The following is a 13282-nucleotide window of genomic DNA, read 5'->3' as shown; positions in this document are numbered from 1 at the left end:
CAAAAACCAACGCCCGCCCCCCTAACAGTCAAAACAGAACCACTATAACAGGCCTGCTGCACGAAAATACAGCAGAACACACCTAAAAGCACCCGAAAACAGTATCATTAACAACTCGATTACGATCAAATTCAAAAATAACATTTTGTAACTATAAGCTATAATCCATTAGTGATTGAAGCAGGCCACAAGCTTCACATTCAGCTGCTTGGAGTTTATTCCGCCACCAATCAAGCATCGCCATTATGAAGCGGCCTTGAGAGTCTCACGCGCACATGCCTATTCTGGAGCAAAGTTGTTGTGGGAATTTTCGGTCCAGTTTCTAGCTTCCTTCAAGTAACTGAGTTCATGGTAAACCATGATGCTCCGTGATTGATTGAAACTCTAGTCTTTGTATCTAAAAAAATTTCCTAATGTTTACGCATTATTTGCAGTTTACTGATATGCATACATGCTCAGAATTTTCGAGGACAACCAACATGCCTAACAACAATATAAATTGCAGCGGCTGCATTGGCAGAACTTTGATACATACACGTTACATTGCTTGTAATAATAAAATTGTCAAAAATGAGTTTCACTAGATGACTATCTTGAGTTATCTACTTGACTATGACTATATGACTCTTGTTAAGCTACAACTGATCACAAGCCTCCGCAATATCAAAGATTGTGATACAAATGATCCAGTTCCATAATTTAAAACATTGGTTAAAACATTTAATGAGAATTGAATTAATTGAAAAATAAAGAAATAAACAAACCTTGCCATTGGCATTTGCTAGTTAATGAGTAAAAGCTTTGATTCGAGGTTCATAATCCGTAAGACGAACATCGGTCTGAGGTTCTTCAGAATCATCAAATTGTGTGATTTGAATATCAAATCTCTGATGCCCAGCTAGTGGTTTAACAGCATATTCACGCAAGTAAACCAAATGAGTAGTAATATTAAGAGGAACAGAACTTGAAACCCTAGATATTTGTTTCTTCTTTTCAAAGACAGATCGTTCAAGAAGCTTTGAGAACCAAAGAGTTGATCAAGTTCAAAGAGTTGAAGGTTGATGATAGTGGAGAAGGCTTGAATGTCTCAAGGGGGAGAAGTCAAAACAGAGGAAATGGGAAAGACAAGAATTCCAGGTCAAAGTCTAGGTCCAAGGGTGGTGGTAATAAAACTTGGTACAAATGTTTTATTTGTCACAATCTAGGTCACTTCAAGAAGGATTGTCCAGAGAGAATGGGCAATGGAAGTGGTAATCCATCCGTTCAGATTGCAAGTGAAGAGAAAGGTTATGCGAGTGCTGGAACACTAACTGTGACAAGTTGGGAACCTGAAAAGGGCTGGGTCTTGGACTCTAGATGCTCTTATCACATCTGTCCGAGAAAGGACTACTTTGAAACTTTAGAGCTGAAAGAAGGTGGGGTAGTTCGCCTTGGTAATAATAAGGCTTGCAAAATTCAAGGTATGATGGGAAAAATGGGGATTAGTCAAGGGTGTGTGAAGATACATTGCGATAGCCAAAGTGCCATTCATTTGGCAAATCATCATGTACATCATGAAAGAACAAAACACATTGACATTCGCTTGCACTTTGTTAGAGACATGATTGAAACTAAGGAGATCATGGTGGAGAAAGTGGCATCGGAAGAAAATTCAGCAGACATGTTCACCGAATCATTACCGAGATCAAGGTTCAAGCATTGCTTGGACTTGATTAACTTCATTGAAGCATAGATGAAGGTTGGAGAGAGCAGAAAGGTGATTGATAGTTAAATTGGCATCATCACTAATTTAGAGTCAAGGTGGAGAAATGTTGAAAGTTACTCAAAATTGAAGATTGGGAAGATGTCAAATTGGAGCCCGATTTGAAAAATCGGAGCACGATTTTTGGGACCAGAATTGACACTTTCCTCTCGTAAAAATCAGAGCCGGATCTGGAAAAATCGGAGCACGATTTTTCGCTGATATAGAAAAAACATATCGTATTTTTGGGCCTGATTTTGTTCCTTTTTATGAGGGATGTTTTCCACTGTAAATATAAACCTTGTATCAATGAATATGGTGTAGAAACAAAATAATGTGTAAAAAACAAGGTTTAGAAGCCTACATACAAACTAGGGTTTATAGAGAATTTCTCTTGGCAACAACACTAGAGTTGAGATTGTTTTGATTCACCTTGAACAAAACACTATTAAGATTGACTCTTGGTCACGGAAAGAGGATGGGACTTGGGTAGAATTAGATTTGAAGACTGATTCTTGTAACTCAATATCTCTTTGTAAAGAAACTCATATCATTACAATGAAACGGAGAGCTGCTCTCTCTCCCTAGACTAGGTAATCATTAGACCGAACTGAGTAAACAAATTCTTGTGTTCTACTTCTTCCTTTTATCTCTTGCTGTTTACTTTTGTTTGAATTATTTTCTACCAGCTTGATTTAATTACATGGTATTAATTTGCTCCACGCATCAAGTTTATTATTGGTGTGGTTTTCAGAACGAATTCACAACAGATACATTACACAATGAATCTAAAAAATCAATTGTTTCTCGTAATAAATAATCACAAAATACAACTAATAGTGATTATATATTTTCATCTGATACACAAACTCATTAAGCAAAAAATGTAGTTGTTTATTCCACGTCTTACTCATTAAGGATAACTAACTCACAAATTAATAGACAAACTCATACATAATGCTAGAAACAAAATAAAGACAAAAAAACATAAGGGGAATTCTAATTTAAGCTTGGACAAGTTGAATTAGGGGCACTTGGGCTTGTTGCCACGTGTAATCATATCAGTGTAACACCTCCCACACATTTCTCTGTTGCCGTAAGTGCCTGGAGGAACACACTTGCACCTTAAACAACATGTTCCACAAGCTCTCATACAAACATTTGGTCTTGAATGCACACTGCACCTCACATTGCACCTTGTTCCACAATCTTTATCCCAATATTATATATATAAAAAATAAATAAATAAATCATTTATTAGAAAAATTGACTTAAACAACAAGAACGTTTTTTTAAACAAAATTTAAAGGCATGAAACTCTTAAATGACAATATACAAAGTTTTATACTCATATTGTCCTTTAAAGTTTAAACTCTTAAATGTGTTTTGAAGCTAAAACCAAATTAGTTATGGAAGATATAGTAAGCAAATTGAAATCATACCCACAAATGCCAAAAGCCTTCTATTAGGTCCTTTTACCACCTACAAAGCAGTAACAAATACTCACAAGGTCATTTATTAAAAATATAAAATAAAATAAAATTAATACACATAACAAGGTGGCTAGCTAGCTAAAATTGAGAAGACATGCAATGCAACCTCAAAATGAGTAAATTGGTCTTGAATGTGGACACTAGAATCAGCACATAATACCTGCAAATTAAGCTCAAAGAAATGAAAATATTGGTAATTTTTAATTAAAATGAAGATAAAGCAAGTGAATAATTTTCGAAGCACACCTTAGTCATGCAGAAGAGCAATGCAACCATCAAAATCAGCAATGTTATTTTCCTCTCCATTTTGAAAATAGTACTATCTACCAGTTGTATACTTTAATATGTAAGGAGTGCTATGTTAAGGAATAGGGACATGGTTTTATACTATTGATTCTCCTACTGTAATTACAATAACACCCTTTTTCTATTGGAGAATTTTTTGGGATTGTAAATTGAAAATGGAAGTAGGTACAACTTAATTTTTATTTTGTGATATGTTTTTTCATGTACTAAAGTATTGTCAATGCTGCTCTATGTTGGACCAATTGATTAGGATGGTGGGCCAGGGGGTGTAATTCAGTTCTTTCATCTCATACATTACGGGGCAGCTTCTCATTCCTAATTTGGTCTCAACTTTCATGGCATTAACTAATGCTAGCTGTATTTATGCTCTGGTGAATGACAGATAGATTTTAGTATTTAATTTTTGGTCGACATATGTCTTTTTTGAAACTTTCAATTATGCATGCAACGATTCCTCTTAGAGACATATGTATGTATGTATTGAAATCAATGTAATGAATGACCAAGATCATGATTCATAAGCAAATTCTAGGGTGGAGAAGAAAAACATATGGTCCATGGTGGATCATTATTTTAGCCTCTCATTTTACATTGAATTATAAAGTCAACATCCAATATGATTGATGTAGCATATGTTGAGCATCATTTTTTACTTTTACTGTGTTAGTACAATAATACACCAGGCATGTTAATCTTAAACGTTTATCACATGTATGCCTGAACTCCTGAAGCATAATTAGCTTCCATTTAATCTGTTTGCTGGGTTAATTTCTCAATAGCTATAATATATGGAAACAATGGTATTTAATATTTATTTAATACTAGTTTGTAATAGCAAGGTTCATCAAATTTAACATGCCTCTATTATAATTTCTCCTCTAACATCTGATATTATTAATTGTTCACATATAAGTGGTAGATAATTAAATTTAAGAGTTACTAAAGATAAGAAATTGTTGAATGTGAATGATATGAAAGAGCAAATGCTGCATGTATCGCAGCACCAATTGGAAGAACATCTTCATCAATAAAATAGTGAGGACTATGAGCTGAATATATGGATCCAACCTTCTCATTTTGTATACCTAAGAGGAAAAATGAGCCGGGAACTTTTTCCAAGTAAAATGCAAAATCTTCACTTGCTGTGTAGGTTGGTGCTAATTTTATGTTCTCTTCTCCAACAATCATACTTGATGCTTGTCTTCCAAGTTGGTGTATTCTCTCATCATTTGTAGTTGGAGGGATTGTTGGATGTTCTTTACCAAAGAACTCAACCTCTGCAGTGCACCTATGTACTTTTGCTTGCCCTTTGATAACCTGTACAAAAAAACTCAAACAAATTAAAACACACTTTTTGTATGCTCTTTCATTCGTTCCTTCTCAGTTTGTTCATAATGAACATGTTAATTGACAATCTACAAAGCACCGACACAGACACGGCATCGACACCGATATCAATTTGAAAAATTGTATGTAACACATGTACTGGTGTTGAACACCATACACACCCATAATTTGAAGTGTCACTGCTACATATGAAGGCTCTAAATTACGGTTGCTTATGTTGTGATTCTTGATATTGGGATAAAGTTCGGTCTAACACGATCGATGTGTCTGCAATTGCAGTTGTGGAAGCCTGCAAAACCTATAAATTATAGACTGCACTTTAAAACCATGACAACAATTGTGGTCATGAACCTTGATAAAGTACTGTCATATGTGACCACAACACAATTGCAGTCGCGATGCAGTGGTAGGGGTCTCCAAAACCTTTTACTGTAAACTGCACTCTAAAACTATGACAATAGTTGTAGTTGTCGTGATCCTTGATATTGTTGAAAATTACAGAAAAACACGGCCGATACAACCTCTATTATAGTCATGATGTAGTTGTGGAGATCTCCAAAATCTTGATCTTCAGACTATGACAACAATATATGGAGTACATATAACGAGACAAGATACTTACCTCCTCTATCCTTTGCCTTAGTGCATTGAAGCTCTTTTTGCTTATTGCTCTATAAGTGCCTCCAAATGTTACTGAATCAGGAATGAGTTCGTGAGCAGACTCTGAATGTACCATTGCCACAGAAACTACCTGCAGAACTTAGCTTCATATGTAAATATTTTTACAGCACTCAAATCACAAACATAATGACTCATAAGAAATAATGTGTGAAAACTTGGTCTTGCAATATTTTAGTGTTTGACTCAACCTGGGAATCTAAAGGATCCACCTCCCTTGAAACAATGTTTTGCAAGCTAATCACCGACATTGAAGCGGCCAAAACAGGATCAAGACAATGCTGCGGAATTTCCGCTAAACCCCCTTTGATCTTTGCTTTGAAGCTTCCACATCCTGCTAAAAAATCCCCCGGTCGTGATGCAACAACACCTAAGGGATACTGTGTCGCTAAATGCAATCCGAAAATAGCCTCTACATCTTCAAGCACATTTTCTTGGATCATGTCTCTCGCACCTATGCCTTTTTCCTCCGCTGGTTGGAATATAAGAACAACAGTAGCCTGCATGCGAAGTATTTAGTTTTCAATGGAAGATTGCCCATAAAGCTCATTTAAATTTTTTGCAATTCCACTTTACCTTTAATTTATTTTTCATTTCTTGCAGTATCTTTGCAGCACCGAGAAGCATCGCAACATGGGCATCGTGTGCACAAGCATGCATTTTCCCATCTACTTTGCTCTTATGATCCCAATCAACAAGTTCCTGTGGGCAGGAAGTATAGACCAGATTAAGGATTTGACGGGAACAAACTTACTGTCCTATATTTCTTGGAAGCAATTACAGCCAAATTAGTCCTAGAATATTAAACTACAAGCGTTGAAAGTATTGCAATATTAAACTATCAGACCCCCTTCACTCACCTAATGAGCTTATATTGATTAATCTTAATGTAAGTGACACAAACTTGCAATATAAAAACAGGATGATACTATCATGTTTTTAAATTCCAGTCACAGTTACGCTGAAACCGTGATATCGCAGGCAAAATGCACAGTTGCGATGTCATTGCAGAGACCTCAAAATCTTTTATATTGAGGCCGCAAATACGGTTGCGGACCGAAATTTGAAACCATGAATACTATATTATTTAAAACATTGTACTAAACTATCAGACTTCCTTCTCTTTGTTTACCTAATGAATTTATATTGATTAATCTTATTGTATCCATCTTGCAATCTAAAAACAAATCATAGGTTATAAGACATACTAGCAAGAGGATGATACTTTCATGGTTTTAAATTGGTCGCGGTTACACTGCAAACCATTGTATTGTAGACAAAATGTGCAGTTGCGTAGTCGTTGCAGATACCTCAAAATCCTTCATATTGAGGGTGCAAATGCAGTTGTGGACCGAAATTTTAAACCATGAATACTATACTATTTAAAACACTGAACAAGTAGTGAAAAGAAACTAGCTGATTTAATCCTCAGGTACAACAATATTAATAGAAAAAGGTTAAATATTTTGTACAGTATTTTAATTACCACTTTCCTTGATAAAAATTAATTGACATTAATTAGTACTTTGCCACTCTTTCTTTCTCCATTCTCAATTACATGACAAGAACTTCAGAATTAATGCAGGTGCCTTAATTTTCCTGTTTTTATCATCAAACAACAAAATTAACCCCACAACTTGAAACTCTTCAATTAAAACCAACACCACTACCCTACTTATGAACAATGATGACATAATTGAACAACAAAACAACTTTTCATCTTTTCTCATACAATGTTTGCTTACCTATATGAGTAGTAAATAAATATTAACTACTTTGTTAAATTCCTTTTCATTTTTTTACCCAAATTTTTTACAAAGAACAACAATTGCATGCACAATCCATAACATTATATCAAACATGCAAATGTCCATAATGTTTCTGCATGTTTTGATTGACAGTGAGTTTGTTAGAATCACTGTCTTCCACCACAATTTTTGCAAAAACTATACTTTGAAACTTCAACAAAATCACCGTGGTACCTTGATTTCCACAAACTCACGGTGATTCTAATTCTAAACATGCATGAATGATCTTTATTCATAAATTCATAAATTGAAAACAGAACAAAATCTTAATTAAAAACACAAGAAAGTGAAGTTTTGGCAACATGTTTTATTTTTGTTACCTGAATTGGCAAAGCATCCATGTCAGCTCTAAGAGCAACAAATGGAGGAAATCCAGAACCAATTTTAGCAACAACTCCAGTTTTAGCAACAGGCCATTGATAAGATATACCTAACTTGTCAAGCTCACGCCTTATCACAGAACTTGTTCTGAATTCCTCATATCCAAGTTCTGGATATTCATGGATTTCTCTTCTTATTTGCTTCATCCATTTCACTGTGTTGGGGTTGTTAGCAACCTCAAGAATCTGATTTTTCAGTGATGAAGTTTGGTTTGAACATTCATTTGCTTCAAAATTGATAGATAAGCACATGAAGATGAGCAAGAGAGCAAGTCTTATATGATTGTTTAGGTCCATCATTCATGTGGTAAAGTGGTAGATAGATAGATATTGAAAAACTGATTTGATGAGACTATATATCATTTATATGCCATAGTCTTTGTTTTAAACATACTTTAATATATGATGCTACAAATATCATATTGGTCAGAAAACTTTTTTGCTAAATTCAAACTATTTGTTTTGTTTTTTAACTACCAAAACAAAACTATTTGATTTTTATTTTATTTTATTCTATTTTGAGGAATTAAAACAATTTGTTTTACTCTGGTAAAAGGTTCTTTGATTTTGTGTGATTAAGTAATGTCACCAAACTATATGTACCATTTTTAGCTTGGGGGAACTTTAAAGGGGACCCACTGTAATATGTGGTTGAGACGTGGAGTAGTATACTAGTACTTTTTAAGTCTTTGAGGCATGTTTATAGTATGGCAAATATTTGAGTAATGTTTTTTATATGCATGTTTAATAAATGGGGTATAACTCGTACTCCTCAAAATCCATCACAATTACAAAGGGAAAATATCGAACATTTGAAAGGTATCCACCAATTTGAAAAGGAAAAACAAAATTTTGAAAAATCGGTATTCGATTCAAGAACCGACTAATTCGAATGGACCAATCCCACCACCTACTTATGTGGGCTCTGTTTAAAGCTAAAGTAAGTTTCGTATGGACTTAATCCACTGAAATTGACACCAGAGGGAATCAAACCTAACTCACAACAAACACTTAAAGAGAGTTTTAACACAAATAGAGAACTTAAGAATATCGATTGACTAAGGTACTTTCACAAATGAGCTAATTATTAACTATAAAATGTAAACAACATTTATATATAATAGAACATCATAAAAACTTAAACTAAGGAACAACTACACATGTGTTTTTAAAATAATTATCTGTGCGGCTCGGAGCCTTAAACTAGGAGAAAAGAAAATCATCAAATCCTTTTAAAACTTTGATGGAAGAAATGAAGAAAAAAAAATTAGGTGCAATTCTATAGGTGCTTTTCGTATGCTTAACTAAAAGCATCTAAGGAATTGTACCTAAGTTTTCTTCAAAAAAAATACACCAGAAAAATTCAACGGAAGTTTGCCACTTGTCCATTTTGATCATTGTTTTATTTTAGATGGGTGGATCATCGTCTCTCTATATTTTCACGTCAAAAAAATTAAAGAAAAATAGATAAAAGTGAATGAGATTGTGCACGTGAGTTTATCTTAGTTGGTAAAGATAATGTATAATATATATAGATGTTGGGGTTCGAACCTCAGATATCCCACTTCTTCACGTTTAAAATGTGTGAGAAAAAAAAGTGTATGAAATTTTTGGTATTTACCCTCTTTTATTAAAAAAAAACAAAAAAAGTGAATATTCCTAAGATTTCCTATATAGGGCCTTAAGCAAGAATTTCACCAATTTAGATTTGTGATTTTCTCCTCACACCCCCTCCCTCCTGCCATGGTTGTCTTAAGCCCCCTCAATTCTCTTTAATTTTCTTCTTCCAAATTTATCTTCGTCTGGATTTTGAAATCCATACACTATTTATCTGAATTATACACTCCAGACAATTATGAGAAGGTCTACATTTAGAAAGGAAAAACATTAACAAATGTTTATTTTCAAGATTTTTTACCCATCCAAATTTAAAAGACACTTATGAATGTGTTAAAAGTCCATTCCACATCTAAATTTTAAAATCCAGATGTGTAAAAACGCACTTTTGTTCTTACATCTTTGTGTCATGCACAGGTTAATTACATTGTTATCAATAACAAATGATTATGTGTTAGTTTAACTCTCCCCATTGAGCAGTAGTGTTGTTTTAATTTATGTATTTATCCATTATTATCTTTTCACTATGTACTTTTTGTTTGTTATAGTCCTATTTGACTATGCTTGTATAGTCAAATAGATTGTCTAGTGAAGCATGATAACTTATTAAAGGCAGTGATAATAGCTTTTATTCTTTGATCATATGTACATATGCTTTTGGTTGCTGCAACTATAGACATAACAATGTTTTGTTACAACTTTAGTCATTTTATTAAAATATGAGTAACATACATGTGTAAATTTATCCTCATATTCGACAAGGTGTGCTCTGATTTCAACCACAAAACGAGCACTAAAATACAAAACAATAGCATATATGTAAGCCACATATGATATCAGTATTTGCAAGTTTGGGTCAAACGATAATAATGGAGAAATACATAAATTAAAACAACACACTACTGCCCAATGGGGAAATTTAAACAAACAAATAATCATTTGCTACATGTAACAAACTAAAGAATCGAACACGATGATAATGGAAGAACAAAAGTGGATGTGTAAAATGAACTTTTTTACGATCCAGATTTTAAAATCTCAATTTTACATATCCAAATTTTAAAATACAATAGGTAAGAAAATCCTAAAAATACATTTTGCCACAATTCAATGGTGGTTAATATTTTTCTATTTCTAAATGTGGGCTTCTCACAATCGCCCGAGGTGTATAATCTTGACAAAATGAAGTCCGGATTTCAAAATCAGGTTAATAATAATAATAATTAGAGTTTTTCTCGGGTGGTTGGAAATCACGTTCATCTTTCCTACAACTTATATGGCTCCTTAGTGTTTGGATTCTGAAATGAACACAACAATAGGCTTTTTTAACAACAAAGAAAACTCTATTATTTAGCTGCTAGCCAAAATAAAGTATTATTCTTTGTGGTGGCTGAAAGCAAAAAATGTTACTTTTGTATTCGATGATCATTTGTGGTGGATGAGCTCTTTGTCGTGTTTAGGCATTGGCTAGTCCACTTTTGATCTTTATTTTCTGAGTGCTTGTAAATTTTTATTGGTCTTCTTGGTACGCTGCTGCTGAGGAGACTACTGCACATAGAAATGTTGACAAATAAAAGAATGTTGGAAGTGTGTTGCTAAAATTATTTTTTTTTTAAAAGAAATTGTAAGTTGGGTGGATTTTGTTTAAAAACCATCCCCAAAAGGACATTGCATTCATAGGATTTTTTTTTTTAAGTCGTGCCTGAAAATCATGAGCATGTGAAAGTTAATGTCCTAATTTTAGGAGTTATACTGACTTCCGAGTACCATGGTTTTACAATTTCTATGTTATGGAGTGTAGTTTATTTGGTTGCCCAAAAATCAGATTGTATGCAATTAAAAAATGATAGACTTTTTTTAATGAAAAAATGATAGACTTGGAAGTTATATTTTAGATCAAATTAAAAAGAAAATAGAGAAATTATAAAACATTAGATGTGACTATTGACATTTTGTTTTGAAACATTGATTTCCATGTTTGAGCACTTCTAGTTCTAGTACTATTTTTGCAATAAAGCATTAATGTTGCTGATAAAGAATAGAGAAATGATAACTAGTTTTTTTTTTTAACAAAAATGATAACTACTAGTTATTAATAGCAGCAAGTTAATGAAATTAATGAACTAATACACTTCCTTTTTTTTTAAATTGAATGCCCTCTTGGTACAACATCATACATTAATCTCTCGAGTCGGGATGAGAATTACAATTATTATAGTTTTATAGTTTTTTTTTTTTAAATCCTAGATTATAACCACTTAAGCATGATTATGAAATTGAATAACCAACAAGCGTTCTATTATCTATGTTCAATTTGAACCTCAAGATTGAGTAGTTTGTCTACAACCAAAGAAGGATAAAAGCATAATCATACAATATAAAAGCCTCTCTAAAAATAACAACCATCTCCCTTTGAATCCTCTCTTCCACATAATATAATCCACTACCATTTACTCCAATGTTGCATCCTTTGCCCTTTCATTCCTTCACACAACACCAAATTCCTCTCATCTCATTTCTTCAAGGGATTCAATTTTGACACAAATTTGAAATACCTTTCCATTTTCAATATTCTCTCTAACCCAATTGTGTACTACTAATAATAATAAAATAACAACAATATGATTTATAAATCTTACATTTTCTCCTTATTATGCCTAGCCTTATTTCCAATTACACAATCGAAACTCATTCCAAACTACTACCAAAAATCATGTCCTAAATTTGAAGACATCGTCAAGCAAACCGTAACTGATAAGCAGAAAACAACACCTTCAACCGCTGGCGCTGCACTCCGCCTCTTCTTCAGCGATTGCATGATTGGAGGTTGTGATGCATCTGTCCTAGTATCCTCCAATTCCTTCAACAAGGCAGAACGTGATGCCGACATCAACCTCTCCCTCTCAGGAGACGGTTTTGAGGTCGTCACACGAGCAAAGAACATGTTGGAGCTGGAATGCCCCGGTGTGGTCTCTTGTGCTGACATACTTGCTGCAGCGGCACGTGACCTTGTTGTCAGTGTTGGCGGTCCATTTTACGAGTTAGACCTTGGTCGAAGAGACAGTTTAGAGTCCAAATCAATCGACGCAGAAAACAAATATCCATTGCCAACCATGACCAATTCTCAGGTAAAAAAAAACAAATCTATTACATTGTTCAATAATTTTTTTTACTAAACACTGAAATTACAAAATTCATCGTTGAATTGAAAATCATTCAATATGTGAGTACAATACATTAAAATTAGCGTCATATAATAATAATATGATCATGAAACATATGATACAAATTTTTAATCAAATTGTGATTTTTGTAATACAATAAAAAAGTTATCGAACCTTTGTAACATTAACCAAATACTTCATCCTTCTACATTGAATTGTTGACATAAATATTTTATGTAACCATGCTAGGTGATAGACATTTTCACTTCAAAAGGGTTTACAGTTCAAGAGATGGTGGCTCTAGCAGGTGCACACACGATAGGATTCTCTCACTGCAAACAGTTTAGTAACAGGCTCTTCAACTTCAGCAAGACCACTGAAACTGATCCTAAATATAATCCAGAGTATGCTGCAGGGCTTAAAAAACTCTGCCAAAATTACCAAAAAGATACTTCCATGTCAGCGTTCAACGACGTGATGACACCTAGCAAGTTTGATAACATGTATTTCAAGAATTTGAAGAGAGGAATGGGACTTTTGGCTACGGATAGTTTGATGGGTGAGGACAAGAGGACTAAACCATTTGTGGATATGTATGCTGAAAATCAAACCAAGTTCTTTGAGGATTTTGGTAATGCTATGCGTAAGCTTAGTGTTTTGCATGTTAAAGAGGGGAAGGATGGAGAGATACGAAATAGGTGTGATACTTTCAACAATCTTAATGCTAATTGAGTTCAGATTCAAACAT

The 13282-nt window shown here is 33.8% G+C and overlaps 3 protein-coding genes across 4 annotated transcripts; 1 reads left to right on the top strand and 2 right to left on the bottom strand.

Moving 5' to 3' along the window:
* Positions 1–2556: 2556 nt before the first annotated feature.
* LOC11408698 (gibberellin-regulated protein 14) lies at positions 2557–3670 on the bottom strand. Of its 2 annotated transcripts, XM_003628582.3 has the most exons (4): positions 3481–3670; positions 3341–3394; positions 3184–3223; positions 2557–2950 (listed from the first exon to the last, which is right to left on the bottom strand). In XM_003628582.3, exons 1-4 carry the CDS (start codon positions 3538–3540, stop codon positions 2766–2768), a joined length of 339 nt encoding a protein of 112 aa, XP_003628630.1. In that variant the 5' UTR covers positions 3541–3670; the 3' UTR covers positions 2557–2765. The 2 variants fall into 2 exon arrangements, with proteins under 2 accessions (XP_003628630.1, XP_039685241.1); XM_039829307.1 differs by lacking the exon at positions 3341–3394 and having other exon boundaries at positions 3481–3644.
* Positions 3671–4341: 671 nt separating this feature from the next.
* Positions 4342–8118, bottom strand: LOC11407141 (IAA-amino acid hydrolase ILR1-like 4). Its single transcript, XM_003628581.4, has 5 exons — positions 7694–8118; positions 6142–6267; positions 5757–6065; positions 5510–5638; positions 4342–4857 (listed from the first exon to the last, which is right to left on the bottom strand). The coding sequence occupies exons 1-5, from the start codon at positions 8051–8053 to the stop codon at positions 4480–4482; spliced, it is 1302 nt and encodes a 433-aa protein (XP_003628629.1). The 5' UTR covers positions 8054–8118; the 3' UTR covers positions 4342–4479.
* Positions 8119–11991: 3873 nt separating this feature from the next.
* LOC11411022 (peroxidase 31) lies at positions 11992–13266 on the top strand. Its single transcript, XM_003628580.1, has 2 exons — positions 11992–12498; positions 12784–13266. The coding sequence occupies exons 1-2, from the start codon at positions 11992–11994 to the stop codon at positions 13264–13266; spliced, it is 990 nt and encodes a 329-aa protein (XP_003628628.1).
* Positions 13267–13282: the final 16 nt, after the last annotated feature.

This window comes from Medicago truncatula, chromosome 8, assembly GCF_003473485.1.
Source record: "Medicago truncatula cultivar Jemalong A17 chromosome 8, MtrunA17r5.0-ANR, whole genome shotgun sequence".
NCBI lineage: Eukaryota > Viridiplantae > Streptophyta > Magnoliopsida > Fabales > Fabaceae > Medicago > Medicago truncatula.
Note: the sequence above shows the minus strand (reverse complement) of the source record. Positions and strands in the feature narration are given on the sequence as shown.